A 13,127-nucleotide genomic window follows, 5' to 3' on the forward strand; every position below is an offset into this window, starting at 1 on the left:
ACTGATCTCTAAAAAGTAAGGAGATTGAATACTCAAGCATGTCCTACAAAGGAGAACTCCTGGATAGCCTCATGGCTACATTCTATCAAACATTTTTTTTTTTAAAAAAAAAAAGAGAGGACTACTTCTAAACTCCCTTTGGGAAGAACAGAAGAACTTCATGAATTTTCTATTTATTTAAATATATATGTAAGTGCGTGCGTGCGTGCGTGCGTGCGTGCGTGCGTGCGTGTGTGTGTGTAATTTAGAGAACAAAAATACCCATTACCCATTCACCTTAAAGGGCCCTTGAGTATAAGAATTTACTAATATATTTGGAACTTTTTTCTCTACCTCCACAGGTGTAATCACTATGCTGGATTTTAGTAAATCTCAACTCACTACTGTTTTTTATCATATGTATATCTAGTCCTAAATGATGTGGAGGTTGGTTTTTCATGGTTTTGCTATGTATATTCTGTCTTGATTTGGTTGAACCTAATCTGAAGATTTATATTCTTCATAAAATTATCATGACCCCGTCACATTGTAAACACTCTAAATACACTATTATGAGGGTTAGTTTTAATTGTTAACTTGAAAGAAATGTAGAGTCCCCTAGGAGATGGACCTTTGAATATATCTGTGGCAATTATCTTTGTTTTTATTTTTTTGGTTTTCTTTGAGATAGAGTTCTCTGTGTAGCCTTGGCTGTCCTGGACTCACTATGTAGACCAGGCTGGCCTTGAACTCCCAGACATCCACCTGCCTCTGCCTCCCCAGTGCTGGGATTAAAGGTGTGCGCCACTGCGCCTGGTTTGTGCTATTATCTTAAAGTAGGCAGCATATCCCGGACTATAAGAGTGAAGAAAGTGAGCCAAACTCTGGCATGTTTGCATTTTTTGTTCTGTTATAATTACGTATGTAATATGACCAGCTCTATCAAGCGCTTGCCACCATGACTTCCCTGCCATGACGAACTGTTACAAAGAACGACGATACAAAAAAAAAAAAAAAACAAAACAAAACAAAACAGAAAAGCCCTTCATCCCTTCAGTTGCTTTTGTCAGAGTATTTTATCACAGGTACAGAAAAGAAACTAAGGCTAACAGGTTTCAAAGAAAAAGAGAGCTAAGTTAACTGTAAACAGGACAACTTTAGGGTTCATGTACTAAAGCTTTGGGGCCTCTAAACAGCCTCAGACGAAACTTGTACTTTACAGAGAGTAATCTGAGGTTGAGAACGGTAACAGTAGTTTCTTATATGCCAATCACTAGTTGTATGAAGAACAAATTCCAAACAATCTCTCTCTCTCTCTCTCTCTCTCTTTCCGCCCCCCAGAGTTTCTCTGTGTAGTCTTGGCTGTCCTAGACTCACTTTGTAGACGAGGCTGGCCTCGAACTCACAGCGATCTGCCTGCCTCTGCCTCATGAGTGCTGGGATTAAAGGCGTGTGCCACCACTGCCCGGCCCTAATCTCTCTTATTAGGACACCATCTTGTTGTTACAAAGAAGAAAATGACATAAGGCAGAAATACTTTTGGCCCAAAAGACCCAGTGTACTATTGCTTCTCAATGTCTGAGAACCCTGAGACACAAAGTTGTAAGGACCTGAAAGGATCTGTGAGAACAGACATTCTACAGATGCATAATATGAAACCTTCGCTATGCAAAAGTGTTCTGAGGACCCAATGAAAAGATACCCCACTGAGAAAAACCATAGGTGTTGCCGATACCCCATCCTACTGGTGCCACACCAATCTCAGCAGATTCTGTGTGACAAATTCCACAGTCTGAGGTGGAGGTCCAGGAGACCTCAAAGGAAGGAGGTCTCCTGGAGCCAGCTGTAGAACGCTTGGCTGGAAAAAAAATATTGAGCCATAATTCTCGTGGCAATTTATCTATTCTATTCCTCTTCCTATCTAAGAGATGTTCCTGATAGCCTTGGCTGAGATTTTTAGCGAGAAACTGGAGAAAAGATCATCCCTTGAGATGGAGTCACTAGCCATGACCGTATCTCTGGGAGAACCAGTGCTTCACTTTATAAATCATTTATAAAATTACAAAATAGTATCACGATTAATAAAAATTTTCCCAAAGACAGAATTTTATTTGGCTATACGTATGTTGCTGGAAGTGGGCTTTAGTATATGGTTAAGAGAGCCTTAACTAACAAAATTAAAATAGTTTATAATAACACTTTAAGGATTTACAGAAATGTAGGTTTTTACTGACCATAAGAATCTTTAACCTGGCTGGGTGTGGTGGCGCATGCCTTTAATCCCAACACTCAGGAGGCAGAGGCAGCTGGATCTTTGTGAGTTCGAGGCCAGCCTGGTCTACAAAAAGAGTCCAGGAGAGCCAGGGCTACACAGAGAAACCCTGTCTCAAAAAACCAAAAACCAGAACCAGAAACCAAAAAAAAAAAAAAAAGAATCTTTAACCCGCTCTTGGAATTATGCCATTCACCTTGGATAATTTTGTACTTTCCTGTGCCAAAATAATAATGATGTTATCTGTCCCATCTGTGATTGCTTCACTACACACGTCTTCTGTGTTCTGTCTGTGATCACTTCAGTGAACACATCTCCTAAGAGTTGTAATACTTGTTTCATTATATATAAAAATCCTTGCTCGACTTTTTATACATAATATATATAATAACTTATTGTATCACTCTAGGTTCAGAAACTTATGGTAGGTAGGCCAGTTTCAGATAGTTTCATTTCACCTGTAAACTGTATCACTTTTACTCATATTATAATTTTCAAATGTATAATATATTTACAGATATGCCCTTAGTCGGTTTGCTCCTGCTTTGATTTTTTTGTTTGTTGTTGTTTTTGGAGACAGGGCTTCTCTGTGTAGCCTTGCCTGTCTTGAACTCGCTGTGTAGACCAGGCTGGCCTCGAACTCACAGCGATCCACCTGCCTCTGCCTCCCGAGTGCTCTAGGATTAAAGGAAGATTTTTTTCTTTGTTTGTTTTTCGAGACAGGGTTTCCCTGTGTAGGCTTGGCTATCCTAGACTCGCTTTGTAGACCAGGCTGGCCTTGAACTCATAGAGATGCGCTTGCCTCTGCCTCCTGAGTGCTGGGGTTAAAGGCGTGAACCACCACCCGGTTTGTTGTTGTCGTCTCCTGACTGCATGCCAAAAGCTAGGATGCTTCAAGCCTGTGTACATCAGTGAGGCATCCTTGAGCTTTAAAGCATTGAACAAACTAGAAATTACAACATGCTGCATACTGAACTAAAAGTCTGTGTTTTGTGTTTTTTTTTTTAATAAAAAATATCAATAAGTTAAAAAAAGATTGATTAAAGAAAAAAAAAAGAAGAAAGCTACAAAATACACTCAGATTCAAACTGCCTCTGTGTTTGTTTCTGTTTGTCGTCACCAAATCCTTACCCACCTAACCTTCAAGGACCCTCATCCCAGAGACCCCAGCTGGGATGGTCCGTGACATACTGGGAAAGAACCAAACCTGTATTCATGCTTTCCATGTGAAAAGAGCACCCCATGGAAATTGGTAACTCCCACAAAGGATTAAGAACTTCATTTTCCTACCATTTGTGATATAGATAATGTACTCATCCCAAACAGAGTTATTCTAGCTGATGAGATAAGCTGCTCTGAGAAGCTGATGCAGGAGGATGCTAGCCTGAGGATTGTAGTATGCCCTTTTCCTCGGGGAAGTTGCTGAAATCCCATAGCTCAGTGCATACCCAAGAGCAGGAAGAAAGCTGGAATCAGGCATAGCTTCTCTCAATACTCTTCAGCCTTGGGCCCCTGGCTGTTACTGTGATGGATAGAGCCATGAGATTGCTTAAAATCCCGGTCAGCATGCTCCCTCTGGGCAAGGCAAGAGTGGGAACTATGTCACCCTACCAGTAAGGGGCAACTGAGCATAGTATAATAGGGAGAGATGGTGGAAATTTCACAAGCACTTGGTCCTGGCAATTGCATGGGTCTGCATGCAGCTGGCCATGTTCTTAGTTACAGGGCAAACCTGATCCCTGCTGCGTTACTTCACCTATACCCTACAGTGCATGGCGCTAAGTGAGCTTGGTTCACAGTCACTCTTACTGATCCAGATTAGGTTTAGGTAGCTAATCTAGCTAGTGTAATAGGGCCTAAGGGTTCCCACAGCGGGGGGGGGGGGGTGAGGGTGAAGACTCAGGGGTTTCTAACCCATAAAAAGGCCAAGGCATACAATAGCTTCTTCTTGAGATAATTTTTGGTTCCGGCACCCTGGGGGCTCACTGGGAGCTGATATAAGGTCCCTTCTCAAAGCAAGGCTACTCTATCTATTTCACATTATAGGGCTGGGCTACCACTGTGTGAGTACTCTGACACTTTCTAGTAGCTTGAATCACCAGCATCCACACTGGGAGAGTTTACTGGGATCCTGACTCTCCCCTACAAAAGGAAGCCTCCCCCTCCTGTGGCTGGGAAGCTTGAGTAGCATATAGTGGAAGGTTTTGTTTCTCTCTCTATGCTATCGTAGGTCTATGGGTATTAGAAAGTCATACGCCTTTAATCCCAGCACCCGGGAGGCAGAGGCTGGTGGGTTACTGTGAGTTCGAGGCCAGCCTGGTCTACAAAGCGAGTCCAGGGCAGCCAGAGCTGCACAGAGAAAGCCTGTCTCGAAACCACCCCCCCCCCCCGCCAAAAAGAAAGTTATACCACCCTCGTATTGACTTGCCCCACAGTCATTCATCTCAAAAGGCAGCCATAAATCTTTGTTCTGTTTATGGAGGAGAAGTCAGTGCTGGGTGATTTAATTCATCTGTCTTTTTTGTTTGTTTGTTTTTTTGAGACAGGGTCTCTCTGTGTTAGCCGTGGCTGTCCTGGACTCACTTTGTAGACCAGGCTGGCCTCAAACTCACATCGATCCTCCTGCCTCTGACTCCCAAGTGCTGGGATTAAAGGCATGCGCCACCATGCCCGGCCTAATTCATCTGTCTTTAAAAGTTAAATTTGGTATCTCTTTGTCTGACTCCTCCAGGATTGGGAAACCCTTACTGAATATGATTATAATGGTTAAAGTAACTATTGGCATAAGAAAAAGGACAAGACGCTCTACATTGTTACCTTGCTATAATTGAACAGTTGTTAAGGTTTCAGCTACGTCATATTTGAGAATGAAACTCATTTAATTGATAAAACCAGAGAGCTTGAAAGACTTAAGGTTGCCCTTCTGGGATCAATGTTTCTAAAGCTTTTCTGAGAAAGCCAGAATGGCATCAAGCTTGCAGGGTCCCACAAATTTAAAGTCACTTCCAGGTGGGCCCAGCCAGTTGAGTGTATTTGGGGACTTTGAAAAGAGAATTTTCTCAAAATTGTAAATATTACAGTGAAATCTGAAATCTGATAGTGAGTCATTGTCTCTTACCTAGCATCACAAAATATTAAAAGTTCCACCTCAGAGTCCTAAAAAAAAAAAAAAAAAAAAAAAAAAAAAACTCTAGAAAAGCAATAATTATCAGGCAGAATCTAGTAAGATCATTGTTGTGATTTTGTGAACAAGAATAATCTTTCCTTGAGATTATTTTTGATTAAAAATGGAAGGGAGACTAAGGAGATATTTTGTCTTTTAATGGGGAATTTTTCATTGATTGCACCATTTCAGTTGTCAAAAACTGAGCATTGTTTATTATCTTTGACTTACCTTGAAACTCTTGGTCAATTGTAGGTAACTGGAATGCATACATGTGTCTTTTAGGTTTATATATATTGAGATCGCATCTCTAGTTGAAAAATCACTTCTGCATTTCATCTCTGTGTTCCTTTAATACATATAAAGCTGAAGTTTGACTTTTTTTTTTTTTTTTGGTTTTTTGAAACAGGGTTTCTCTGTGTATCCTTGACTGTCCTGGACTCACTTTGTACACCAGGCTGGCCTCGAACTCACAGTGATCCACCTGCCTCTGCCTCCTGAGTGCTGGGATTAAAGGCATGTGCCACCACTGCCCTGCGTGAAGTTTTTTTAGTGAGAGAGGAAAATATGTGTGTGCACGAGTGTGGCTAGAAGTCAACCTGAGATGTCACTCCTCAGAAGACTCCCACCTTGCTATATGAGACTGGCTCGCTCCTGGGAACTGATGCTCAGTGTAAGTTAAGAGTCCCAAGAAGCTACTTGTTTCTACTTCTTCAGTGCTTGGAAAATAAGCATGCATGACTGTACCCAAGTTTTTTTTTTTTTTTAAGATTTATTTCTATTTTTGTATACAGTGCTCTGCCTGCATGTACACCTGCACACCAGAGGAGGGCATTAGATTTTTAAAAGGTGGATATTGAGGCTTGAACTCATGTTTTCATGCTTGCATGACAAACACTTGATTGAATGAGTTATTTCCCCAGGTCCCAATTGTATACTTTTTAAAGCTTTTTTTTTTTTTTTTTTTTGAGGTAGGATGTTGTGTGTTCCAGTCTGGCCCTGAACTCACCATATAGCCAAAGATGACACTGAACTTCTTATCTTTCTGCCCCTAACTCCTTAGTGTCTGCAATATAGGCATGTGATACCACAGTAGTTTTATGATGTGCTAGGGATTGAATTCAGTGCATGCTAGGATGCACTGGATTTCCTAACTGAAATTGTTGGGTTTGGGGTGGAAGCTGAGAAAACTCAATTCAGATGTACAAGCTTAAAAGGAAAGCTTTATTTTCTGAGCTCAAGGAGGCGACTAGTTCGGAATCTGAAATGCTTCCTTGAGGGGAAGTAGTATTGCTTTAAAAAAAAAAAGATTTTATTTATTATTATGTAAACAGCGCCAGCGCTTGCCTGCATGTACACCTGCAGGCCAGAAGAGGGCGTCAGATCACATTACAGATGGTTATGAACCACCATGTGGTTGCTGGAAATTGAACTCAGGACATCTGGAAGAGCAGACAGTACTCTTAACCTCTGAGACATCTCTCCAGCCCGGAAGTAGTATTGCATAAAGGTGAAAACCGCATAGTTAAAGGTGAAAACCGCAATTAGCTCATACCAGTGGGGGTGGAACAGAGGGGCACAGATGGAGAACAGAAGTTCTAGCTAACCTTGATAGTGTGCCTGGCAGTTGGGGCCAGCTGGGCTCGTGGTTGGGATTTTTTTTTTTCTGATTATAAGGTGGAGGCACGGCAGTGGTGGCGCATGCCTTTAATTCCAGCATTTGGGAGGCACAGGCAGGCGGATGGCTGTGAGTTCGAGGATAGTCTTGTCTACAAAAGCCAGTCCAGGACAGTTAAGGCTACACAGAGAAACCCTGTCTCAAAAAACAAACAAGCAAACAAACAAAAAATAAAGCCAACCAACCAACCAAACAAACAAACAAAAAACCCAACCCAAACCAAACCAACAGTGGTTGGGTATATTGAACATAAACATAGTTTATGGTCTTGCTACCTAGAAAGAGCAGGCCTCAACAAGTATATCCTTGGCTACTCTTGTTCATTTTGTGTTTGTGTTATTCATGTTCTTTACCTTTTCTGAAGCTCATTTTTTGTTTGGTTTTCAAGACAGGGGTTTTCTGTGTAGACTTGGCTGTCCTGGACTCACTCTGTAGAGCTGGCTTGAACTCACAGAGATCTGCCTGCCTCTGCCTCCCAAGTGCCAGCTGTGTGCCACCACATCTGGCTTGAAGCTCACATTTTAACAGATTGCATAAATAAATTATTGTGAAATGGTTCCCAATTTAATTTTCCTGTTACTTGTTCAGGTCATTTGATTTTTGCCTGCTGATACTGATATCTAGAGAAATTAAAGGTAGAGATTTGGTAAATGAATTTAATGGAAATCCTTATATTGTTTATACAGATGATGAAGACAAAAGCTCTTTTGTTGCTGATGTTGTTGTCTTGTCTTGTAAGCATGGAGTGGGGAATGGCTAAGTGGTTAATAAAACTTGCTGAACTTCCAGAGGACCTAAATTCGATTCCCAGTAACCACATGGCAGCTCACAATTGCCTGTAATTCCAGTTCCAGGAATTACATAGGCAATCATAGGCCTCTGACTTCCCAGGGCATTGCACTCATAACCTGTGGCACATAACCCACCCCACCCTCCCCCATCACATATACATAATTAAAAACAATAAAAGTAAATTTTCTTTAATGTATGAATGTTCTCTGTGCATATATGCTGCATTCCAGAAGAGGGCATCAGATCCCACTATCAATGGCTGTGAGTCACCATATGGTTGCTGGGAATTGAACCCAGAACCTCTGGAAGAGCAGACAGTGCTTTTAACTGCTGAGGCATCTCTCCAGCCCCAAAGTAAACCTTGCTTTTTTTTTTTAAAGGCACCTCAAAACTGCTTGTAATTCCACTTCCAGGAGATCCTAGGCCTCTGGCCTCCCAGGGCACTGCACTTATATGCACACAGTCCCTAACTCCTACCCATACATATAATTAAAAATAATAAAAGTAAATCTTTAAAGCATAAAATGAGTATAAATGTACTATTTACTGACCTTTTTTGTTGTTTTGTCTTTTTTCTTTTCTTTTTTTCGTTTTTTTTTTTTTTTTTTTTGAGGCAGAGTTTCTCTGTGTAGCCTTTACTGTCCGGGACTTGTTTTGTGGACCAGACCAGGCTGGCCTCAAACGCACAGAGATCCACCTCTCTGTGCTGAGACTACAAGCATGCACCACTACACCCTGCTTTTACTGACTGGTATTAAAGGCAGTTCTCAGAGATGGGGAGATGGCTAAGTGGTTAAAACACTTGCTGATACAATGCAAGACCCAGAGTGCGTGGGTGAAGCAGCCTGCCTATAATTGCCATCTGGCAGGCAAGGCTAGCCAAATTAGTGATCTCTGGATTTGACTAAGAGACCATAGCTCAATGTAGAAGGTAAATGAGTGACTGAGGATGATTTCTGATATCAACCTTGGGCATCCATATGCACACGCATGCACACATACACAGTTCTTAAATTGAGACAAAGAAAAATCACAGATAACACTTCTTTAGTAGAACTTAATCCAACAGGTATGGTGGTGCACTCCTGTAATCCCAGTCCTCAAGGAGGCAGAGGCAGAGGCAGAGGCAGAGGCAGAGGCAGAGGCAGAGGCAGAGGCAGAGGCAGGCAGATCTCTGTGAGTTCGAGGCCAGTCTGGTCTACAAAGCAAATCCAGGACAGCCAGGGCCAACACAGAGAAATCCTGTCTAGAAAACGAAAGAGGAGGAGGAGGAGGAGGAGGAGGAGGAGGAGGAAGAAGATCCTATGAGACCTGTGAAACTTTTTTTTCTATTTTGTTTAGCTTCAAATTCTTGAATAAATAACACAAACTCAGTGGTACCTGAATCTCTGGGGATGAGTGAAGAAGTGCTGTGACCAGTTACTGCTTCATTTCTGGAACCAGGGCAGAAAGAAGGAGCAGAAGAGCTTCAGAGATGAAAAACCCAAAAATGTCAGGATGCACACATACAACATGGTTAAGCTCTAAAACCAAAAGGTCCCCCTTTTAGGAAATGTACAAGTGTATATGAAGAATGCCATTTGTGAAAGTTACAGAACGGGTACATTAGGAATCAAATTTATATGTAAAAATAGTCTTCGGAGTTTCAGAGCAACATATTTCACTTGTAAGTGTTCATTTCATGAAATCAAGAAATAAACATCAACTCCCTTCTGTAGAAAAATTTATTAACTCCAGAGTGTTCTATCAGCATTTTCAAAGTAACTATAATACAGAAGTAACATTAACAATTACTTTTGGAAATAACTTTATTTCTTTTGCAGCCTTTGCATTTAAACCTAAACAGTTTTGTATCTGCTCCTAAAAGGTAAACTCTCCCATGTTGTAATCATATTAAATTAGTTGCTTTTTTATGGTACAGACATTTTTATACTCTTGGCAACTAAATGTGTCCTTTTTTTTTGTGGTTTTTTTTTTTTTTTTTTTTTTTTTTTTTTGGTTTTTCAAGACAGGATTTCTCTGTGTAGCCTTGGCTGTCCTGGACTCACTTGTAGACCAGGCTGGCCTCGAACTCACAGTGATCCACCTTCCTCTGCCTCCTGCGTGCTCGGATTACAGGCGTGCGCTACCACCGCCCGGCCTAAATGCGTGCTTAAAAGCTATTTTCTAGATACTGGTATACATTTTAAAACGTATTAGCACAAAAGGCAAACATTGTGTTTAAATCTCACGAACTTAGTGCCTACAAAAAATATATTTTGAAATTAGAAAGCCAAAGGCTGAAGTATTTGTTATGTTGGTATTTTGTTTGTGCTTTTTAGTACTACACAAATTATGTCTCTTAGATCTGTAGAGCCTGAAATACGTAAGAACAACTTAAAACCGGTTTGGTTACCTTCCTTACAGCGGCTCCTGATCTTAGTGTAACTGTTGTTCCAGAATTTGCTGAACGCCTGGCTAAGGCTGTTCACATTGTTGCCCCTATAACTTCTCTTCTCCAGTTTATATGCTCAGCAAATTCCCCTTTAGTCTTCAAAACTAGCCAAAAGGCACTTCATTTTTAATGCTTTCCTGTTTCCAGGAAGGATATCTCCTTGTTTCCATGGCAACCTCACACCCCTATTTTATCACACATAAATTATCTATGCCTCACAAATATGTGTTTGCTTTCTATCTTTAACACCTAAGATGGACCTTACATTTTCTCAAATTACGTTTGGTGAAAAACACAAATGGGCACCAACACACAGTCATCAAAAAGCGTAGGGTTAATACAGAATCAATCTGAGGACTCTGAATTGTCAAGCAAATAACAGCTGCTTGCATTTGTCACTATTGGAACTGGATAGCAGGAGAACAAAGCTGTTAAGTCTAGGACTGGAAAAAAAAGTGAGGCTCTGATGGATAAAATAGGTCACCTCAAAAGAAGATGCAACTGATGAGTGGTAAAAGGGGTTATCTGAGTCTATACTTTAAACATCAAACCTAGTTCACATGGCACTGGAAGTTGCCCAGAGCCTGGCTTTATTTCATATTCATCCTTTCTATTTCACAGTTTACTCCAATAAACACAACATACTCTTCTTGCCACGGTTCCTAAGACTTTCTGCCTGTGCTTAAAGTGTAGTCCAATTGCAGCTGTTATATAACTTTCCACCACTCTACATCTGGATTTACTCTTTGCCTCCCCTGTAGTCACCTCTGACTACTTAACAGTGGCTAAAGACAGGCTTGGTGCCAATCAAACAGGGTAGGACTGCAGATGAGTAAAGGTTAGTTGGGCACAGTAAGTAGGGCAGTGTTCCAGAAAGTGAGTAAATGTACTTCAAAAATGAAAGCGGAGGCTGGGGAGATGGCTCAGCAGTTAAAATGCTTAACATGCAAGCAAGAGGACCTGCGTTCAGATCTCTAGAACCAAACTGGGTGGGCAGAAGGACCTGCCAACAATCTCAGCCTTGGAATACAGAGACAGGGGATCCTGGGAGTAAGCTGGCTAGTGAGACTAACAGTATGTATGAGCTCTGGTGTTTAATTGACAGACCCTTCCTCAGAGAATAAGGTGGAAGAGCAATGGAGAATTCTTGATGTCAATCTTAGTGTCCACACACATGTGCACATGTATGCCCCCACACATACAAGCATGTATATACACACTTACACATACCACATACACATAAGAAGAAAACATTAAAGATGAAAGAGGATGTCTAGCAGCTCTGGCCGGCACATGCACTGTTTGATGCTCTTCTTTCGAACAGAAGCCAAGACACGGGTTTCCTCCTGAAAGAAGCGGTGCCCCTCATCAGTGAGCTTCCAGAGGAAAGAGTGAGACTTTCTACCCATGTCATCTTCAAGGTCAAGTGGCAACTTATCAAAGTAGGCCAGGGAGTAGAGGTTGTGGCAAATGGTGTTTTTCCAGCCCTCTGGTGCTTTCTGGAAATAAGGGAAATGCTGTTGAGTAAAATTGTAGATCTGTTGCACCCTGAGGCCACAGGAAGGGCCATTTTTTAATGCTAGAGCAACTACATGGCTGTAGTTGAGAGGAGGGCGTGTCCAGGAGTCCTTCTTCTGGTGAAGGCCATGGTTCAGTGTGTGCTTCTTGGTGTTTTTCTTAGAGGATGTGCATTCTTCCTTTATCTTCTTTTCTATGAAATCAGTGTCACGGGTGATAACGGGCAGGTTTTGTTGCTGACATTGCTCAGTGTGGTGCACCACTTTATTATTCTCTAAGCAGTCAGATTCATCAGTCTTTGGCCATGGTGCACTTGGTGGAAATGTATGACTGGGATTTGGAGCCTTATGCATGGCAGGGCACACAAGGTTGGGATTCACCCACATCCATAAGTTGGGTTCAATGGTAGGACCATCATCATTAGAATTGGGTTTCTTCTCCTGAGGCAGTGTTGGTGGTTTTATCAGTTGCATTTTGTATTTGGCTAAATTCTGCTCAGCAAAAGAACACTGATCTGTGGTGCAACGCAGGAAAAATTCATTCCCCATGTCCCATTCCAGCATCCCTGGGACTTGGCCGTGGAGACTGTACCAGAAGTCCCGATCTTTTAGCTTTACTTCCATCTTTTCTGGAGAGATAGATGGAGGAAAACTTCCAAATGGATCAAAGTCTCTCCTGCCCTTTGTAAAGCCTGGGTACTATTTAATGCAAAATGTCTCATCCAGAGTGCATTCTATCAGTTGGCCTGCTGGAAGTGCTGACACTAGAATGCCGAAATTTCACTGATCCAAGGTTTGGCTCTGAGAAGCCTCAGCTTTCTGGAACACAGCACAAAGGAGTCCCCAAGAAGATTATTTTAGCAGGAAAAACTGCTTTTAGATTTTTTTCCAAGTCTTTCCTCACTGTTGATCACAAATGATGCTTTGATAGCTCTGTAAGGTAACATGGTGTATATCATTAACCCATTGTCACAGATTTGGGACGTGACATTTACAGAGTCTTGAACAGTATACCTAAATAAGTACAGGATAGCTGGATCTACAACCCTTTCATAACCTTTCACAGTACCCATAGGCTGCTGATCTCATTCAATATACTAAATAAAGTAGGCATAAAAACCCAAGTTGGTACATTTACACTATGGAATACTACTCAGCTATTAAAAACAAGGAATTCCCGAAATTTGTGGACAAATAGATGGAACTAGAAATTATCATAATGAGTGAGTTCACCCAGAAGCAAAAAGAGACAAACGGTATATACTCACTTATATCAAGACACTAGTCCAAGG

General features: G+C 41.5%; 1 protein-coding gene across 1 annotated transcript; it reads right to left on the reverse strand.

The window, feature by feature from the left end:
* Positions 1 to 11,571: 11,571 nt before the first annotated feature.
* Positions 11,572 to 12,459, reverse strand: Foxr2 (forkhead box R2). The gene has a single exon (XM_051141199.1). It carries the CDS (start codon positions 12,457 to 12,459, stop codon positions 11,572 to 11,574), a length of 888 nt encoding a protein of 295 aa, XP_050997156.1.
* Positions 12,460 to 13,127: the final 668 nt, after the last annotated feature.

Source organism: Acomys russatus, chromosome X (assembly GCF_903995435.1).
Source record: "Acomys russatus chromosome X, mAcoRus1.1, whole genome shotgun sequence".
Lineage (NCBI taxonomy): Eukaryota > Metazoa > Chordata > Mammalia > Rodentia > Muridae > Acomys > Acomys russatus.